The sequence below is a fragment of the Gymnoscopelus microlampas genome, assembly GCF_963454915.1.
Source record: "Gymnoscopelus microlampas genome assembly, chromosome: 16".
NCBI classification, from domain to species: Eukaryota; Metazoa; Chordata; class Actinopteri; order Myctophiformes; family Myctophidae; genus Gymnoscopelus; species Gymnoscopelus microlampas.
In genome coordinates, this window is record NC_139953.1 from 42,784,230 (window position 1) to 42,806,083 (window position 21,854).

General features: G+C 42.1%; 1 protein-coding gene across 1 annotated transcript in view; it reads left to right on the plus strand.

Annotated features, from left to right (window-relative positions):
- The window catches only part of LOC311062689 (MAM domain-containing glycosylphosphatidylinositol anchor protein 2), a gene marked incomplete at both ends in the record, with an annotated part of 584,351 nt that overhangs the window by 442,786 nt on the left and 119,711 nt on the right, over window positions 1–21,854 (plus strand). The window contains 1 exon segment of the mRNA XM_084081896.1: window positions 8,889–9,161. Coding sequence (XP_083938022.1) covers window positions 8,889–9,161 — 273 coding nt within the window.

Consider the following 21,854-nt stretch of genomic DNA (forward strand, 5'->3'; position numbering starts at 1 on the left):
TACAAGCTCACAAGTGCTTGTGTGCCAATAGTCGCTTATTTTGGGCTTAATTATTTTCATTTCTCTCACAAAATCTGGCAACTGTGTCGCCAACCCCAGCTGTTCCACGGGCCCTGCGTCAGTACAGTGGGGACGAGGCATGAAGTGCCTTGTGTAAAATATGTTGTTTTTTTTGTGTGTGTGGGTTACATAAGAGACAGTAATAGTATATGTGGAGCCAGTCTATGTCTACATTTTGTCTCTCTGTGCGAATGGATTTGCACTTAACTGTAATTTGCTGCAGTGCCACTCAGGGAGGCCAGTATATATACTGTACACCAGCACTTTACAACCCTCCTTTTATCAGGGTCCACTTCAACATCCAGCTCAGTGGTTAGAGTGTCCGCTCTGAGACCGGAAGGTCGTGAGTTTGACCGGGTCATACCAAAGACTATAACAAATAGGAACCCAATGCCTCCCTCCTTGGCACTCAGCATCAGGGGTTGGGACTACAGTATGTTCATGTTCAGGGGGTGTACTTGTACTTCAAGCTTCCTCACGCTATTAATGGAACTAACTTAGTGTACTTTAACCCTTTAAGACCGGGAACGCATTTGTGTCATTTTAAGATTTCTTTGGCTATATAAAAATAGCAGATCTACAAGCTCATAGCCGCGCTATGAGCTTGTAGATCTGCAAATTTTTAGAAAAATCCTGAAAATTTGTGCAAATCTTTTATTTACATTTTTAACTCAAATCTTTGCTCCTGGGGGTCCCTGGAACAAAATATGTTTTAGATGGGAGGGGGTCCGTGATCAAATACATATTATTTTTGGGGTCCTTGACATGAAAACATTTTGAAAACCATTGATAATATAGCAACTTAAGTTAAAAAAATAAATCAAACATTTTTTTTAGGAAAAAAGTACTTTAGGATTTAGAAGACATTTGTAAAATCCCCAGAAGCAAAGAGTTGAGTTAAAAACTTTCGCTTTAAAAAAAGTATTTATATATTCAAACTAAAGATTTGCACACACTTTCACGATTAAAAAAATAAAAAATAGCAGATCTACAAGCTCATAGCGCGGCACTCGGTGCCGCGCTATGAGCTTGTATATCTGCTATTTTTGAATAGCCAGAGAAATCTTAAAATGACACACATGCATTCCCTTCCCGGCCTTAAAGGGTTAAGTTCTTTCGTATCGGTATCACAATGAAAACTCTTTTACATGATACTGTTTTTTAGATTAATGCTACATTATCAATAACATCTTAACATCTGTTTTGCCAGTTATTTGGGGGTCCACCTGCAATATTCTCAGGGCCCCACAGTTTAGGAATCGCTACGCCGTACATAGAAGTTAAAGGTAGGAGCAGATATTCAGAGCCTTCTTCTTCCAGAGTCCCAGACACAGGGCATTAGACAGGAACGGATTGCCGTTTTTTTTTTTTTCATTTTAGCAGAGATGAAAGGCATCTCTTCTCCCCTCTCTCTGAACTCCCTCAGCCTGAGTATTATGATATTTGGAGGAGAGGATCGGATATGAAGATATAGTCAGCTTTTTACTTCAAACTTAAAATGGAAAATCTCTTCAAACATTGCTGCTGCTGCTTCCTCTCTTCTTCCCATGTGAAAAGAAAAGAAAAATGCATTCTTCTCTTTCCCCTTTCCCCTCATCTACTGTAGAATCACAATTAATAGTGTTTAATTGTCTCCGAGAGTATGTTTTGCACCCTGTCTGTCCGTCCGTCCGTGTGTGTGTGTGTCTGTGAACAGCTAATCTCCGGCACCGTTGGCCCGGCCACTGCGAAACTGTCCTCACACACTCCCTGGATGCTAAAGCCACATTTTCAGATTGGCCTGTTATAGCTCCACCAGGAGGCCGATTTGTGTAAAACACATTTTTGGATATCACTCCTACAGATTATGTCCAAAACTCACGCAAATGGGTACACACAGTATCTCTATAGTCATGTGATCACACGGATCTGTCCGATTTTCCATATTCTGATTGGCTAATATTGGCTTTCAAAGTTTTCAGGATTGGTTTGTTTTGAACAAAATGCCTTATATCATCAACGCAGCATGCAATTTACACTACATTTTGCACACACATTCCCACTAGGCAGAGGAAGAAATGCCATTTGAACGTTTTTAAATCAGCCTCATGGTGGCGCTATAACCACACCGATCTGCGTGAAACTTTGCATGTACACTGAAGTTATTTTGGGGGTGAACTATCCCTTTAAGTCCTGAAAAGCAACTGAGGCAGCGTATGAGGTTTCCCCCCCGACAGAGACGATATAATTTATCATCTATAAACCAGTGAGTCCATCGGGGCACGTTCCGTTCAAGCAGCGAGGGAGCAAGTCATCTCAATCAAATCTAAATTGTGTTTGAGGTAGACATGAAAGTGAAATGTTGATTTCGATGCTGCATGGGCTTTTTCATCTGCAACAACAACGCGCCCCGTGTTTGTTCAACCTACTCCTGCCAGGAGGACGACTTATACGGTTCTGTTCTGTTCTGTCGCCGAGGTTGAAGATTAAGAGATTACCTATATATATAAAGGGATTATAATAATCTGATTACTAACAGGAGTTATGTGTTATTACATTAAAATAACAACAAATACACCGTAATCAGATTAGAAATGTTTAGAGAGGAAGGAGACATTTACAGTGAGGAAAAACATCATTTTTTGAGCCACTCCAATCACAGTTTGAAAAATGAAAAAGGTAATTATGGCTGCAGATGATGGCAATAACGCCGTTATCAGATCTCAGGCAGGAAATTGGAATGAGCCGCTGATTTCATTCACGGCACGGCTGCTTATTCCTGTTGTTCCTTCTTTTCTTTCTTCTTTTTTTTGGGTGGAGGGGCTTTTTTGCCTTTATTGATAGTTTTTTTTCAAGTGGAGATAAGGACTACAAATTAACTAGTAACTAAAGTTTTCAAATAATTGTAGTGGAGTAAAGGTACAATATTTGCCTCTGAGATGTAGTGGAGTAGAAGTAAAAGTATAGACAATTAGAAATACTCCAGTAAAGTAAATGTACTGTACCTCAAAATTGTACTGAACTGTACAGTAATTGAGTAAATGTACTTAGTTACTTTACACCACTGTACACAACCATTTTCTTTTGTCTTTGTAAGGAAGTCAGAGAGCAGAGGCCATGCTGACCTGCATGGCTCTGGCTTCCCAGAGATGACTGCCTGAATAATTCACACGCCGGTCGAGGTTGTTGGCCCCGGTGTACTAAGGGGGGGGGCGGGGGGGGCGGGGGGCGGGGGAGGAGACGGACGGAGCCTGTCGGATCCCGTCGGAAAGCTTATTAACCCATTAAGACCGGGAACGCATCTGTGTCACTTTTTTGATTTGAGCTAAAAAAGCATTATTTTACACGTTGGCTATTCAAAAATAGCAGATATACAAGCTCGTAGCGCGGCACCGAGTGCCGCGCTACGAGCTTGTAGATCTGCTATTTTTTTTAAATCGTGAAAATGTGTGCACATCTTTGAATATATATTGTATTAAATGTCGGTGGCCAAATACATATAATTATGGGGGTCCATGACATGAAAAAGTTTGAGCACCACTGATATAGAAACATACGTTTTTTCAGAAAACTGTTGGGATTTAGAAGACATTTTGCAGAATCGGCCTTATAGGTCTTAATGGGTTAATTTTCCATTTTGTATGAGAACCTTGAGCCGCTCTTCATCATCGTCCCTCTCATTACCGGCCTGGGCTCCTGATGCGTGACTGATTCTCCCCTCAAGAACGAACGCCGTCCCTTCTGAGGTTGTTGGTTGTTTAGTTAGTTTTTTGTTTGTTTTTTTGCAGTGAAAATTGATCTGGACCGTGTGCGCCCAGCGTGCGTGTACTCTTCACCCCTCTGTGATTGTCTCCTCCAGTCGTTTCTCATCCATCCGCTGATGTCTATTGACGTTCTGCCCGCCGGCCGCCTGTTTATTGTTTATGGTTTACTCTCCTCTCTTTGTGACTCTCTGGTTCTTTGTCCTATCTCTCTCCAGTCTCCTCTGTGTGTGTGTGTGTGTGTGTCTCTCTCTCTCTCTCTCTCTCTCTCTCTCTCTCTCTCTCTCTCTCTCTCTCTCTCTCTCTCTCTCTCTCTCTCTCTCTCTCTCTCTCTCCCCCCCGTAGGCGTCTTGGGCGTCTGCTTTTTATTTATCTTCCCCGTCGTCACTGTGCTCGGGAACATTCGTAAGGAAGTAGTTCACCCAAGAAATGACTTTATTAGTTCACGGCCTGAAAAGTTTGGAACCCTTGATATATACGAACACAATTGACTTGTGTGGTTCGGGGGAGGTAAGCCAGGCGGGGAGGTTGATATTTGTCACTGCGCATACTCCTACGGGCAGGGACGTGCACAGATAGACTCTAGGTGGTGCTAGAGCACCTGCCCGTTGCCCTCTTGACCAGAAGTGCCCTTTTGAAAAAAAAGAAAAAAAAACGTTTTTTTTTTCTTCAGTTGACAGCAGGGGTCTTCAACAGGGGGTCCTCAGAGTTACTACAGGGGGTCCGCCAAATCTTTATGTGATATGATTTTTCTTTTTACCTTAACTACTCGAAACCTAGCATCCCTTTTCTGAGGAGAACTTTAGCCAAAAATAGCAGATCTACAAGCCCACAACGCCTCGCGCTGTGGGCTTGTAGATCGTCTATTTTTGGCAAAGAGGTATAGGTGTGTAGAGGGAAAAAAGAGCAAGTAAACAAAAAAAAGTATAATTTACTTGAGCACCTGCCCCTCAAAATGTCTGTGCACGCCACTGCCTACGGGTTGATATTTGTTGATATTTTGTTGATATTTGTCACTGCGCATACTTCTACGGGCTTCTGGGGGATGGGGCGGCTCTCCTGTCAGCAGGGAGTGTGTTGGGCGTGGGGAGTAGGACGGAGGCTCTACTGCCAGTAGGAGTAGTAGTTGAGGGGCGGCAGTGGCTCAGGGGTAGCCCCAGGTAGTAACAAAAAAAAAGCCATGGGTTTCCGAGGCTAGGGGTAGAGTGGCTGGGTAGAGTGAACTGGAAACCGCAAGGTTCCCAGTTCGATCCCGGGCTGGGGTGCTCCCCCAGAGTTAGTGTCGAAATCATAGATATATATATAAAGGCTAGATGGCTCAAGGGGGCGTCGCAATCGTAGCTCAAACGCGGCCATCTTGCGACGGTCATTCATAACATTATGTCTATGGTGCATGTACTATTGAAATAACCATAGCGTGCACAATTTTCATCCGATTTTGAAACGGTTTGGTGTGTTGTAAACACCAAAGATGTAGTTATGATGCGGAGGTTTCCTCCGCCATCGGTGTATGAATGTGTGTGTGAATGGGTGAATGGCACAATCAATGTAAAGCGCTTTGGATAAAAGCGCTATAGAAATGCACCGTTTACCATTTAGTTGAGGTCAGTAGGATACAACAGCAGTGACAACGCACAGACAGTGTGTCGGGAGAAAACATGTGTCACAGCGACTGAATCGGGAAGAAAAAGGGGTAAAAAAGCAACACAAAATAAAGAGACAATAAATCACCAGGTGCGTCAGTCACTTCCGATGTGAAAAGCTCGGCTGATTTCAATTCAATTAAATGAAATGTTATTAAAGTGTCAAATCACAACAAGTTGTCTCAAGACACTTTACAGCAGGGGTTTTCAACGTTTTCAGGCCAAGGACCCCCTAGCTGAGCGAGAGATGAAGTAGGGACCCCCTCTATATTGTATACAATTGTGTTCCAGATTTTTTTTGTCGTTTACTAGGTATGATATTTTTCCCTCTACACCTATACCTCTTTGCCAAAAATAGCCGATCTACAAGCTCACAACGCCTCGCAGCGCGAGGCGTTGTGAGCTTGTAGATCTGCTATTTTTTGGCCAAAGTTCTCCTCAGAAAAGGGATGCTAGGGTTCAAGTGGTTAAGGGGAAAAAAAAATCATATCACACAAAGATTTGGCGGACCCCTTGTAGTAACTCTGAGGACCCCCTAGGGGTCCCGGACCCCCTGTTGAAGACCCCTGCTTAACATGTAGAGCAGAGACCCGACAGTCCCACCCTGACCAAGAAATGTTGCAACAGTGGCAACGAAAAACTCCCTCTTAACTGGAGGAAACGTCAAGCAGACCCTAGGCTCTAGGGTGGGGGCCTTCTGCCTCGACCGTGTCGGGGGGGAAAGAAGAGAGAGAGAGAGAGACAGAGAGAGAGATACAAGTAGTAACAATAACAATAGTAGCAAATATAATAGTGTAAGATAGTATATGTTAACATAATATAGTACAACAATAATGTTCATACAGTATATAATGGTATAATATAAGAATGTTAAGATAATATACAGTGCAGTGGTATAGTGTAATGTAGTAGAGATCCACGGTCGTGCTCCGTGAATTCATCACTATCCGTTAGGGGTGTGCCGATATATCGTCCCGCGATATATCGCGATACGTTTTCGTGACGATATGTATCGTTTTGGAAAAAAAAAATATCGTTTTGAAAAAAAAACAACAAAAAAACAACATTTTTTTAAAAATATTTTTTTTACAATCATTATAATCAGGCATGCAAACAGCCCCGAGGTGAAAAGGGTGACAACATTTTTTTTTTTTTTTCGGGTCAGGTGTCACACTATTGCCCTATTTGGATTCAAAACGGCTATTGTAGCTGAAAAGCTACAAGTTTGCATGTCTGAATAATGCAAAAACAGAATTCTTTGTTTGCATTTTTTGCACTTTTTTTCTCCCCCATATATTTTCATAATAAAAAAAGTGCGTATCATATCGTATCGAAATCGTATCGAAGTTTTGAGCCAAATATCGTATCGTATCGTTTGGTGAAATTAGTGTATCGGCACACCCCTACTATCCGTCCACTTCTTGCCCTTCTGAGCGACTTTTGAAAAGTTCCTTTCTGGTTTTTCGTACTCTCACAGGCTAGTGAAGTCTATACTTTAGTCTTCAAGTTTATATTAATCTTCCTTCCTGTGACTCCCTAGGAGGATTTTCTTACTTAGCCTTGCGCCAGTGTCTAGGCAAACCGAACATAGCCGATCTGCAAGCTCACAACGGGTCGCGGCGCGACCCGTTGTGAGCTTGCAGATCTGCTATGTTCTGCGTGCAAACCGAATCAGGCATAAATCTTGTCATGTCGGGTTGTTTCTCCTCCCAGAGGCTTTGTGCTCTCTCTCCTCCAGACATCCTTGTGTTGAGTCTCTCTCCCTGCTGTCTGCCTCAGGAGGGACTTGTCCTTCTCACCTGAATAATATCGCAGATGTACTGTACAGGGACTTAAAGAAGAGCACTCAAATATTGTTGCTGTCAGGCATCTCCATAGTTTAACTGTTTGTGTTTTTTCCGGTAAATGAATGCCTTACTTGATCATACTACAGCGTTACACTAAACCAGGGGTCTTCAACGTTTTCAGCCCAAGGACCCCCTAGCTGAGAGAGAGATGAAGCAGGGACCCCCTACTCTATATTGTATAAAATTGTGTTTCAGATACACTTTTGCTGCTCTTATTTCCCTCTACACCTATAACTCTTTGCCAAAAATAGCCGATCTACAAGCTCACAACGCCTCGCAGCGCGAGGCGTTGTGGGCTTGTAGATCTGCTATTTTTGTCTAAAGTTCTCCTCAGAAAAGGGATGGTTCAAGTGGTTAATGTAAAAATTAAAATCCTATCACACAACGATTTGGCGGACCCCCTGTATTAACTCTGAGGACCCCCTAGGGGTCCCGGACCCCCTGTTGAAGACCCCTGCACTAAACTAAAGCATCCAAACTAGCAGATTCACAAGCTCGAAATGTTCACCTAAAACGACCTACTTGGGGATTGACTTTTTTTGGTTTTCTTTTTTTTTTATCTGCACGATTTTGTAACCCCATTTATTTTTTTCACTCAATGCCAATTGTCAAAGTAATCCTGGGCACTACACTCCCTATGCCAACCTAGGGAGAGCTCAGAGCCGAGCTCATGCCTCCTTCAATGCATGAGAGCTAACAAGCCTTCCTATCACTCGACAGGGGGGAATTTCCCGGGTTGGACGTAGTGCGTGGAAGGAACACGTTATTCCAACCAGTTCCTTTGGGGATTGACTTTAACCATTGCATTGTGTTATAAAACTGCATCCATCTGTGGTGTTAGCGGGTCAAATTTGACCCGTGGTTTAAATCAGCCCAAAATATTCATATATATATTTTTTTTCATTCATTTTTTTCTCCCACCTCATAGCTGGCTTGTAATGCATTCATATCGATGTAAACAGTTTTTAAAATATTATGTTGGTTTAGGGCTAGGGTTTCATCTTTCAATATATCTTGTTTTCTATTAAAAATGTTAAAATTCACTCATTAAATTTCCTATAATGAAGGCAATGGATAATGATGTTATCTAGCTATAATAGAATAATTAAGAATAATAATTAGAACACATTTTTGACCTGTATACCATAGAAGGTAAAAAGTCATTTATTTTTCATGAACTCAAACTTTATTTTACTCCTGAAAGCAAATGCTAATTGAGGACAAGTCTCTCTCACTCTCAAACATGTAAACATTGAATATTGACAATTTGGGGGGAATTGAGCCACACTTCTCTGCCGGGTCATTTCGGACCCTAACACCACAAGTGTCTCTTTTTTTTATAGAGACCATCAGAATTAATTAAAATGATGATAAATAATTTTGTTGCGTTAAAATGGCTATTTCTGAGGATATCATGAAGTCTCGTTCCAATAAAGAAATGCAAAGGGTACTTTTTACCTATTTAAACTTGAAAACTGGTCAAAAATGACCCTAACACAATGGAAGGGGTAATCAATTATTGTTTTTACAATCAATTATCAATCACTTTGATTAACCGTTTGCACCCTTTTTTTTCTGGTCTTCCCCTCTCCTTGAAGACCCTCCCACGGTGGAGCCGGTGGCCATGGAGATGCGTCAGGGCCTGGGCCGTCCCGTGGTGATGACGTGCCGGGTGCTGAGGGCTCACCCGTCGCGGGTGCTGCGCTTCGAGTGGCTGCTGTCCAACCGCCTGCTCCACGCCGGCGCCTTCGCCGACCAGCGCGACGAGACGGAGTACACCATCCGCAGCCTGAGCCGCGACGGCTGGGGGGAGTACACCTGCAACGTCATCAACGAGGCCGGGGCGGGGAAATGCACCTTCCAGGTCACAGGTATGTAAAGAGGATAAGGAAATGTCTTTTTGTCTCCGCCAGGAGACTAAGTTTTCGTTCTCGTCCTTCCGTGTGTCCACCAAGCTAACATTGGTCAAGCTTCACGTGACACGTGACAATATGTTGAAAGGGTCTGCTTTGATTGGCTAGCGAGACGCATGATGAAATAGAGACCTATAAATAGGTGTGTCACTTAAAAAAATCATTTATATTTTTTGAAGTGACACACCTATCCATCAGCCAAGCTAACATTGGTCAAGTGACACGTGACAATATGTAATATTGACAGGATTAATGGAGAGTATCTTTTCCTCTGAGAAAATATTAAAGGTAGGGTAAGTGATTTTCTTTGGTTAAAATAAGTGTTAAATAGCTCTATATTCTGATAGTACTCATTGCCATAGAGTGTGTGTTCAGTAAAAGGAGTCTCCTTGTCTCTCCAGCTCTTTATAAAAGAGAAAATGCATTTTCGTTTCAGTTTCATTTCCAATTGTATCCAATCAGGACAGAGAACTCAATCAGGATATAGATTAAACAAGTGAAACTGGAAGTGATGACACTAAGAAATTAGCAGGCAAAATTACGTGACACGTGACAATATGTTGTCACCAATGCTTTTGATTGGCTAGCGAGATGCATGACGAAATAAAAACCTATAAATAGGTGTGTCACTTCAAAAAAAATATTTTATATTTTTTGAAGTGAGCTTCTATCAGCCAAGCTAACATTGGTCAAGTGACACGTGACAATATGTAATATAAATAGTTAAGACAGGATTAATCAGGAACAGTACTGGCGGAGACCTGTGCCCATTTTCTAGTTTTTATTTTTTTCTGGATCAGGGGCCCCGCTTGGAAATGGCGAAAGCGTTCAAGGAGCCCTTTGGGTGTCTGCGGGACCCCAGGTGGGACAGTGTGTGTGTGTGTGTGTGTGTGTGTGTGTGTGTGTGTGTGTGTGTGTGTGTGTGTGTGTGTGTGTGTGTGTGTGTGTGTGTGTGTGTGTGTGTGTGTGTGTGTGTGTGTGTGTGTGTGTGTGTGTGTGTGTGTGTGTGTGTGTGTGACAACCCGGTCATTTACGACCCGATGTGGAATCGTTGACCAGTGGTGTAAAGTGACTATAAGTACATTTACTCAAGTACTGTACTTAAGTACAATTTTGAGGTATTTTAACTTTACTGGAGTATTTCCAATTTTCAGTACTTTTACTTCTACTCCACTACATCTCAGAGGCAACTATTGTGCTTTTACTCCACTACAATTATTTGAAGACTCTAGTTACTAGTTACTTTGTAGATTTTGATTATTATTACAAAACATACATTAACCACTTCAGCCCTATACTTTGGCCATTTGAAAATAGCCGATCTACAAGCTCACAGTTCGTTGCTGAGCTTATAATAGATGTAATACATTTTTAATTACGGACTTTTACTTGTAACAGAGTATATCTCTATTGCAGTATTGATACTTTTACTTATTAAAGTAAAACATTTGAGTACTTTTTCCACCACTGCTAATGACACAACCTGGATTGGAACAGAACACGTGTCAATGTGCGTGCTAGTGCTCTGAAGATGATATCCAAAGCACCCTCCCGCTCATAAAACGCTGTGTGTGTGTGTGTGTGTGTGTGTGTGTGTGTGTGTGTGTGTGTGTGTGTGTGTGTGTGTGTGTGTGTGTGTGTGTGTGTGTGTGTGTGTGTGTGTGTGTGTGTGTGTGTGTGTGTGTGTGTACACGGAGCCTGAATGAAAGTCCTTCTTAAGTTTGCAGCGTGTGTCTATTGGCAGTGTGTAGCCAGGGGCTAGAGATGATCCCATAGCTTCCGGGGCTGTAACCATGACGACAGATCCCATAGGCCAAACTCCCAATCTCCGGTGATTACATTACATTACAGTCATTTAGCAGACGCTTTTATCCAAAGCCACTTACAATAAGTGAATTCAACATAGGTAGGGAACAAAACTACTAATCACCAGAAGTCTTAAGTGCATTTTCTGCTAAAACAAGCAACTAAGAGTATACCTAGCGCTAAGGTAAAAGTGCAATATATCAGCTACCTACTTTCTTAAACAGATGAGACAAAATAGCAAAATCAAATGAGCAAAAGTGTATTGACAATGACTAAACAAGATCCAATAAAACAGTACCACAATAAAACAAGAGTTCGTACAACTAGTTAACAACAAGTAAGCCAGGCACAAACACAAAACAACGCAAGTAAACAGCTTACATTTTGGGAAAGTGAAAGAAGGGCGTCGTTGTTTTGTGCATTATGCTAATTGTCATGCCCACGTACAAGTTGAGATCAATTGCTCAACCCGCTGAGGAGAAGCATCTGGAACAGACCGTCTGTCGTGTGACAGAGGTTTCTTTATTTATATGCATCATTCAAATCTTTGTGTTTTGCCAATTTGGCGGGGGGGGGGGGGGGGGGGGGGCACTTGCAATATCCTCGCGACCCACCAAGTGGTCCCCCACTCTGGTCTGTTTACCAGTGATGCACAGATTCGTCTGTTTAGAAGAATACACAATAATCATTATACAGTATAAGAGCCAAACTCCACACAGAGTAGGCCCTTTCGCCAACCCCACCTATAGACTAGACCCCACCTATAGATTTCAGAAAAAAAGGAATCTTCTATAAGGAGGTTAGAGGCATTTTGGGGTAAAAGTGGGGTACTAGGTAGGTAGGAACCAAAAAAACTTCACACAGAGGCAGTTATAAGGTGCACATCTTTGTCCGGCTCGCTGTGATGCGTTTGTATGGTAAATACAACCGTTAAAAACTAGGCTTTCATCAGTCTGCTCAAAATAGTTGAGGAGCAGTTGTCCTAAAGTGACAATAGCCTACTCACTCAAACATATTACAGCAGCCTACACTGAATGTCACATGATAGAACAGTAAGTAGATTATGTAATGCGGTTGGACAATGAACGTGTACGTGGATTCAGGGACGTCACGGGCTCTCAGAAGGTGGGGGGGATGGACTATCGGTGGACTATTCCACTTACTTTACACTTTGGCTATTCAAAAATAGCAGATATACAAGCTCATAGCGCGGCACCGAGTGCCGCGCTATGAGCTTGTAGATCTGCTATTTTTGAAAAAGCATGAAAAATATTTGTAACTGTCAAATGTAAACAAATTCTGTATTTTCAATTTTTTTTTTCCAAAGCCCATCCGCACATCTCTACTGTCTCTGTCTCCGCTGTGTGGGCCAGGCTATAGAAATGAGGCCCGAACCTCTAGTATATTACAAAGTAACAAAGAGCTCAAATAAAACGGAACAATAAGAGAATAATAGTTTCAGTAAATGGTTTAAAACCCTCAGTAAAAGGCAGCAGCGGGGCGGCGAACAGAAAAAGTCTTCATGTTTGATTTAAAAGCACTGAGAGTCGGACTGTAGCAGAGCGGCAGTTTTCTGGGAGTCTGTTCCAGATATGTGAGCGCGTGCATAAAAGACTGAATGTTTAGTTTGACTCTGGGAACAGAAAGCAGAGCTGTTCCAGACAAACCTGCCCATTTGTGGCAGACAAAAATGCAAAGAAAGAAGAAGAAAAAAAGATTGTGCTTCCAAAATGAGACTAAATAACACTTGCGTTTCGCAACATGTGGCAAAGTAATCATTTGACTTAGTTAACACATCGGGTGCCAGAGGTTTATTAAAATATTATACGTTCAGTGCCTGCATTTCTTCCATCCACTTACGTTGTTGATACGTTTCGTGCTGTAGAAGCCCCGACGCGGAAGTGCATGTAAACAAGCGTGCGTGCGTGCGAGGCGGCGGAGGGTCCCGACTAACGCCTGGAACAATAATATTTCTAACGCGATCCTCCATTGCAGAGTGATCGCCGATCAAAAACGGCTCGCTTCCACCACGTTAAAAAGAAATGGAGATATTAAGCTTTTAGTCAAGGAGTTAGCATTGGAGAGGCCGACCTGAAGGATTTTTGACATGGATCCACATCCGGCCTCTCCTTCTCAGAAACTCCTTGGATGATCCAAAAGTTTCGTTAGAGCGCCCCACGTGGGCCCCACGTATAAAAATAAAATTGGGTCAAAAACGGTCCGGACCGTTTTTGGCACTCATTGTGTTAAAGGACAAGAACACTTTGGTAGAGGTTTGGGTTTTGGAGTTGCCGTGCCATGATGTAACTCCAAAGGTGGACAAGAAATCAAAAATAATTAGAATTTTGAAATTTACATTACAATGTATGGTGAAACAGCTCTCCTTTAGCTAGTGCACAAACAAAGCTGATTCGGACAATATAGAACATCACAAAACCCCAGTACCGTTTGTTTTTTAAATAAAGATGTAAATTTCCTGTTGACAAAGCTATTTTTATTAGGAAGAAAACCCAAACTGGATCCACTTCAAATAGTCTTTTTTTATTTAAACGGTTCTGGGTTTGGTGATGTTTTATATTGACTGAATCAGCTTTGTTTGTGCTTGTTTACAGGCTATGAGAGGCTGACTTTGAGAGCTCGCCGTACAATATAAGTCAACGAGGAGCATATTTTGGAGCTGAAATGATTTGTTTCTTCTTTTCACCAAACCTGAATGTTCATGCACGCTCTTAACCCATTGAGACCTGGAACTGTGTCATTTTTAGAGTTGAGCTAAAAAGCATTATTTTACACTTTGGGCTATTCAAAAATAGCAGATATACAAGCTCATAGCGCGGCACCGAGTGCCGCGCTACGAGCTTGTAGATCTGCTATTTTTGAAAAATCGTGAAAATGTGTGCAAATCTTTGAATATATATATTTTTGAAGCGAACATTTTTAACTCAAATATTTGCTTTTGGGGGGGTCCCTGGAACAAAATATTTTTATGGGGGTTCGCGGCCAAATACATATCATGTTGGGGGTCCTTGACATGAAAAAGATTGAGAACCACTGATATAGAAACATACGTTTTTCAGAAAACTGTTGAGATTTAGGAGACATGTAGAATCGGCTTCAGGTCTCAATGGGTTAATAGAATCAAAATGTAAACGTGGAGACCTTGCCGCCCGGTTGCGTCGTCCTCCATTCCATCAATGCACGTCTTAATTGTCTTAACAGTCAGTTCTTCTCTTTCACACCACAGCAATTAGTCTTTTCAGACTGAAATGTTGTCCTGCTGATGGTTGAATGGGGCTCTGCAGTAATTACAGTCAGTGGTGGAAAAAAGTACTCATGTTATTTTCTTAACATATTCACTGCCAGGTACTATGCATCCGCTTTTTGTTGCTCCTGCCAGGGTTTTTTGATTTTTCTAACCTTTTTAAGTAGTCACAGAATATGTGTCTCCAGTATGATCAATCCCCTGATGGTTGCTAATAATCACAGAGGGTTTCACTGTGCTTCCGTGAAGAAAAGAAAAATCATCGCGACCTCCCCGTTTGCTTGTTATACGCCGTTGAAAATAGCATGTCTCGCCAAAAATACATAGTAAAAAACAAAATAGAAAATATATAAATAAAAGGCTTTCGGGGGTGAAATTCATGGAGTGGGTGTTGTGAAACATTTGCCACTCACAAAAGATATACAGTTTAACTTTAGTTTTATTGAAAAAGTTACCTAGTATTACTTTAAGCACCGCCTCTGGTGGTCAGTAGGGATGAAATAGAACTGCAAAGTAACTTTGTAAACTAAAGTTTTCCAATAATCGTCGTGGAGTAAAAACACAACATTTGCCTCGGAGATGTAGTGGAGTAGAAGTAAAAGTACTGAAAACTGGAAATACTCCAGTGAAGTAAAAATACAAAAAAAATAAAAAATACTTGAATACAGTACTTGAGTACATGTACTTAGTTACTTTCCACCACTGGTTAAATGGCCTCGGCAGTAATTTAAAGTGTCACATATAGTGCTGGTCGTGGCGTGTCTGGCGCGGTGTGGAGCGAACACAGACGAGGGGAAAGACAACAACAACACGCAGGTTGGTTGTCAAGGTTGAGGAGGAGGAGACGTCGTGCAGAACAAGATCTATGTCTGTCATCATCAGCGAACGTAACACGGGGCTGGAGATGTAAAATGACAGCTGAGGCGGCGAAGACATGTCCTGTTGAATAATGCACACACACACTTAGTTAGTACACCTGCAGTGGTGGAAAAAAGTACCGAACTGTTTTACTTAAGTAAAAGTATCAATACTGCAATGTAGAAGTACTCCATTACAAGTAAAAGTCCAGAATTAAAAATTTACTTGAGTAAAAGTACAAAGGTATTGGCATCAAAATGTACTCAAAGTACCAAAAGTAAAAGTACTAAAATGTTTGAAAATAGCTGATTTTTTTGGGGGGGTGAACTATCCCTTTAAGTTATTTATTGGGCTTTTCCACCTTTATTGATAGTACCGGAGAGAGACAGGAAAACGGGGCGAGACATGCAGCAAAATCCTTGGGAATCCACCCCGGTGCACGCTGCCATATTATGGTACGCGCCTTAACCACTTGGCTACCGGCGCCCCTAAAATCCTCAGCATTTAACACCGACAGTGTACGAACGTGAGAAGTATATAGTGAGACTGTGTGGTTACAAAATGGTTCCTTTGTATTCAAACCCCAGGTAGTAATATGGTGATGAGTTGGGGAAAAATGTTGCGTCAGGTTTTTTGAATAGCCAACGTATAAATGAATAAAGTGGTTCAAATGATTGTGATGCTTTATTAACTAACTTTAAATGAATATACTTGTGTATAGAGGAGGATTTAACTGTATAACTCTCTATGCCAGATGTAGTAGGCTGATTACGGCTCAGGTGGTTCACACATCAATCGCAGTCATTCTTCCACTTTATTGAAATAAAGCTCCTGAAGTTGTACCGGTTACAAACGTATGGTCTAAAGAATAGAGAAAAAACAAACAAACGGAGAAAAAGTCAGACAACGGGGTCAACAATATAAAATATACATAAGGCGTGCGCTCAAAAATACATAAAACATGAGGTAGAATATCACAGTGTCTTGTGCGAGTAAGAGACGGCACTTAGCCGCAGATAGCATGCAGCAGCATGTCGTCTTTGTCGCGTGGAAACCTCATATTTCCAAAACTGTTGCTTTTCAGGATTCAAATTCAAAAACATCAAAAGTAGCAGATCTGCAAGCTCGGAACGCGTCGCTTCGCGGCGCGTTTCGATCTTGTAGATCTGCTACTTTTGATGCTTTTGTGTGATGCTGTAGTATGATCAAGTAGGGCGTTAATTTACCGTGTTTTCAGTCTTTTTGTTTTTTTCGTTTTTTTCTACACGGGAGGGGCTTGAGCAGCTCTGGAATCACCCGTGGTGATTCTGAGAAGGAAAGGACAGATGGATCACCATGTCAAAAAACATGGCTCCCATCCGCTTCCGTTCTATCTCCTTCTCTAAAACCCCTATAACTCAGGAACTTTTTTACGCTGGGGAAAACAACTCATTTTGCATGCACGATCGCTCCGCCATTGTTACTCGCGTGAGAGATGTTATCGTTCCAGGCGTTAGCCAGGACCATCGTGCAAAATGAACGCATGCTTTATTTCACATGGATTGCTCGTCTTGGGAGTCTACAGCTTAAACAGTGCCGCGCAGCTCAACGGTGAGATTTCTGGCACCGAACGTAATCTGATATTATAAAATTCTGTCTCCCAATGTGTTAAAATATGGAGATTTCTGCCCGACAGCGACGATGTATAGAATATCACAGTCTCTCATGCAAGTACGAGATGTCACTTATCAACAAGGTGGTCTTTTGTTTTTAAATGACAACTACCAAACAATAGAGTACTGTAATGCCGTGGTTCTTAACCCATTTTATAAATGGAACATTTTTAACTCAAATCTTTGCTTTTGGGGGGTCCCTGGAACTAAATATTTTCAGATGGGGTCGGCAGCCAAATGGGTACAAAGGAGACTCTTTGTGTCTCCTACCGGAACCGCTGCCGGTCATCAAATTATTGACTTAGGAATGCGACAAAAACAAAAAAGAATATCCATGAATTCAAGTCTCCAGGGGGTGACTAATCGATAGAAGAAAAGTGATATTTAATTTATTAGCACATACTGAACTCCGGGTCCCCAGGAGACACCACATCTTTTTGGGGTCTCAAGCTGAAAAAGTTTGGGAAACCCTGTTTTACAGCCTAAATGTCTTGCACATTCAGCTCAGTGTGAGAGCCGTTTTAAAGTCAGACAGAAAGATGGAGAAAGGTATTAGGGCCATGCTGCTTCCTTCCTTCCTTCCCAGTGGAGATCTGCATCTTTCTAGTGTAACCATATTTTTGTTAAAAAACCTTAAATGGGCCACGGGCCAATAACGACCGGCTGGGTGGTGTGGTTCCACACACCACACCACCAGAGTGACAGTATAAAGTTTTAATGAGCAAAGAGTTGTTGCAGTGTTAAAGTCAGAATTTCTCATTGGTGGGGTCCCCAGTGTATAAAAGTTTAAATAAAACACATGAGCTGGAAGAGAGCTTTGAAGAACAACGCACCTTAATTTAGACAAGTTTATTCGTTTGCTCATATGAAGAGAAATAAAACAATCAATTGAAATGTTTCTGAATGTGAAAACCCAGCCCCCCCCAGGGGTCTTATTAAAATACACCTGTCAAACAATATCACACCGAAAGCAGAAGACAACTACTTAACTCTTTAAGACCTGAGAACGCATCTGTGTGTCATTTTTAGATTTCTGTGGGCTATTCAAAAATAGCAGATATACAAGCTCATAGCGCGGCACCGAGTGCCGCGCTATGAGCTTGTAGATCTGCTATTTTTGAAAAATCATGAACAATTTTGTGCAAATCTTTGAATATATATATATTTAAAGCAAGCATTTCTAGCTAAAATGTTATTGCTTCTGGGGATTCTACAAATGTCTTCTAAATCAGTTTAAAACAGTTTTCTGAAACACTTATGTTGCTATATATTAATGTCAGTGTCAAGGAGCCCCACAGCGATATGTATTTGGCTGCGGACCCCCATCTAAAAAAAAAAATGTTCCAGGGACCCCCAGAAGCAAAGATTTGAGTAAAAAACAATTGCTTTATAGATATATATTCAAAGATTTGCAAAAAAAAACACGATTTAAAAAAAAAAAAGCAGATCTACAAGCATATAGCGCGGCACTCGGTGCCGCGCTATGAGCTTGTATATCTGCTATTTTTGAATAGCCCAAAGTATAAAATATGGATAAAGTGGTTACACAGATGCGTCCCCCGGTCTTAAAGGGTTAATGACAACATACCATGTATTAATACTGAGATGGTGATACAAAAAGAATTACACAACTGCATCCATAATAACTGAAGCAACTTGTGCTGTTCCTTTTCAATACATTTAACTGCTGTCAGGAACAAATAAAAGAAGCCAACCGTCCTACAAAGGAGTGGCGTATGCTACCCAACTCCTGACATGATTATCCACGCTAAGCCGCTGATATCTACGTTAGCACACAGTACAGTCACAATAACAAAGGCAAACTGCACATTGCATGGCCAGCTCATAGTTGGAGAGCATAATGAATAATAGCTGTTTATTCACTTCATGGACAAGCGACTCATAATCCTCTGACAAAAGAGTCAACTTCCAAACAGTGTCCCTGACTATTTTTTTTTTTTCTTCCAGTTCCTGTTTTCTAAATAATCTCCGTCAGGTTTTGCCAAGAGAGGATTTATAGCCGAGGAATGAGAGAGGGAGAAGTTGGTATACGTCTTCATGTAGCAATTCATTTTGTCACTTTATGCAGGTGTGTGTGTCTGTGTGTGTGTGTGTGTGTGTGTGTGTGTGTGTGTGTGTGTGTGTGTGTGTGTGTGTGTGTGTGTGTGTGTGTGTGTGTGTGTGTGTGTGTGTGTGTGTGTGTGTGTGTGTGTGTGTGTGTGTGTGTGAGAGGGAGCTCCAACTGATCTCATTCCCCCCAGATTCGGCACAAACACGGGGATGAATTCATTCTACTATTATGCCACCAAAAGAGGAATGCCTTACCTCCAGCCATCAAAAAATGTGACTCCCTACCCTCCTTCAAAGCCGCCATAAAAGAGCACTTATCTAGGTGCAACTGCACCTAGATAAGTGCTCTTGTGTTGTTGATATATTTTTTTTTTTTTTTTTTTTTTTTATCCATAAATCCATAAACATCTCATTCACAAAATGTGGCAGCGTGACTCCTTAACTATGTATGTTGCCTCGTATTCTACGGCAGTGGCATAGTTAGAATGAAATCTGCACCACGAGTACGCAAGTCAAATTATCAGTGCTAATTTAACTGTACAAATGGAACCGTTTGGGGTCCATTTGTACCCCGCTCACTGCTAAATCAACTCTCAGGATTTGTACAGGTGTGTATACCGATGGATGGGCACACGTACACACACACACACACACACACACACTGCAACAACAGAAGGGCAGCAGTGCAGCCTTTCTCCTCAGAACTAATGCATAATTCATTAAGCAGAGTCACCTCGACGCGCGGAGGCGTGAAGAAAATAAACCGCGTTCCTTTCTCTGCCGTCGGGATGACTTTGCAATCAAAATAGAAATCGCTACACTTGAAAAGGCGAGGGTCGAGTCGAGTCTTTAACAAAATGCGTTAGGAATTGAATTTTGCTTTTTCCTTTTCAAGGGGTGTTTGTTTTTCTCGTGTGATAATATAATAAAAAGCTGGTTTAACCCATTAAGACCTGGAACGCATCTGTGTCACTTTAGATTTCTTTGGCTATTCAAAAATAGCAGATATACAAGCTCATAGCGCGGCACCGAGTGCCACGCTATGAGCTTGTACATCTGCTATTTTTATTTTTATATATTTGCTATTTTTATATATTTTTTATTATTTTTTAAATGTTAACTTTTTTTTTTTTTTTTTTTTTTTTAAATGCATTTAGAAAACATTTTTAAGAATCGCCTCAGGTCTTAATGGGTTAAAAAAAGAAACTGCATGGTTTTGGCTGACGGTGCAAACTGAGCCATCACAGGGTCTTAGTGTTATTATACCCCTGTTGGAATATAGCTCCCATGTTTATCATCTCTTACTTACAGTACATTAGCTGGAATACGCGATGCACAATACTCAGGGTTAAATAGTGATATTTCTTTGATAATACAAGTGTTAAATACACTCCCGGTGTGCACCTTAACACCGAGGATATTACCTTGTTACAAACTGTGAAACCCATAACATTCTTCCTGTGTTGCTATACCGACGACGGGCGCCACAAACCAACAAGTCTAGCAAATAAAAAAACGGCAGCCAAAAAAGGAACATGGCTGCGACTCAAGAGTCCTGTGTGTCGGAGCCAAAGCCCCAGTGGTACAGATTAGATGCCTCTCAGTGCCTCTAACCCCCTCCGGCATGATTTAACGGCCAATTTGGCCATCGCCGCCAACTCCGCCGCCTCGGCAGATGTCCGCGTGCGGCCCTGGCTGCGCGTGCCGCACGACACGCACACACGCACACACACAAACACGCGCGCGCGCGCACACATGCACAGTACCCTTGGCACGCTTTGCAGCAGCACTTCTTAGAGACAGACAGTGTTGACGCGGCCCCTGAGCGTGATCGGCTGTTGTGCCGGTGTGTTCGTCTGTCGCCGTGTTTGTTTGTTTGTTTAGTACGAGTGTGTGTGTGTGTGTGTGTGTGTGTGTGTGTGTGTGTACACGATGTGTTGACGACTTGCCGTCTGGGGACTTGCTGTAATCGACCCCTCTCTGCGTGGCTCCTCGCCAAAGACATTGGACCGATGTTTTTTTATTATTATCATACAGAAGAAGCCCAGAACCTCTATTAGGAGTGAAGGAGATGCGAGGGAGGAGCACAGATTACTGTCTCCTCTCTCTCTCTCTCCATCGCACGTGCGTCTTAACAAACACATCAATACTATCATCTCATGAGCCCCCACCCCCCACCCCCCACACACACCCCCCCCGAGTGGGATGAAAGAGGACCAGCCAAGATCTGCCGTGTTTATCCACTGCCTGCCCAGTAGATTATGTAGATGACTTGAACCACATTATTAACCCGTTAAGACCTGGGACGCATCTGTGTCACTTTTTGATTTTAGATAAAAAGCTACACTTTTTGGCTATTTTTGAAAAATCGAGAAAATGTGTGCAAATTAATATATTTATATTATTTTAAAGCGAACATTTTTAAAAATCTTTGCTTCTGGGGGTCCCTGGAACAACGTATTTTGAGATGGGGGGTCCGCGGCCAAATAAATATCATTTTTGGGGTCCTTGACATGAAAAAATTGGAGCACCACTGATATAGAAACATGCGTTTTTTTCAAAAAACTGTTTTTAACAGATTTAGAAGACATTTTGTAGAATCGGCTTCAGGTCTTCATGGGTTAACCCTATAGCGTCCCCGTTCTGGGGGCATGCTATAATATGCACATATTCAATGAAAAATAAATAGATGATGTATACAAGCTCACACAAACAAACAGCGCGTGAAAGAGCTTTGCGGAGTTTGCCCAAAAAAATAGGGACACCGGGTTGTAATGTGGTTTAAACAGGTACGTGTGCCTGCTCTGGTCCCGTCCCGTGTGTGTGTGTGTCCCGGGACATGAGTTCAAGTGAAGGAGGACAACACACGGGGGGGGGGGGGGGAGGGGGGGAGGGGGGGGGTGAAAGTGGATCTCTTTTGTTGCTCCCGTGCAACTGGAGAGCGTGACTGAAGGACCCTCCCCTATACCTCTGGCACGCCAGAGCGTCCAGATGGAGGGGATG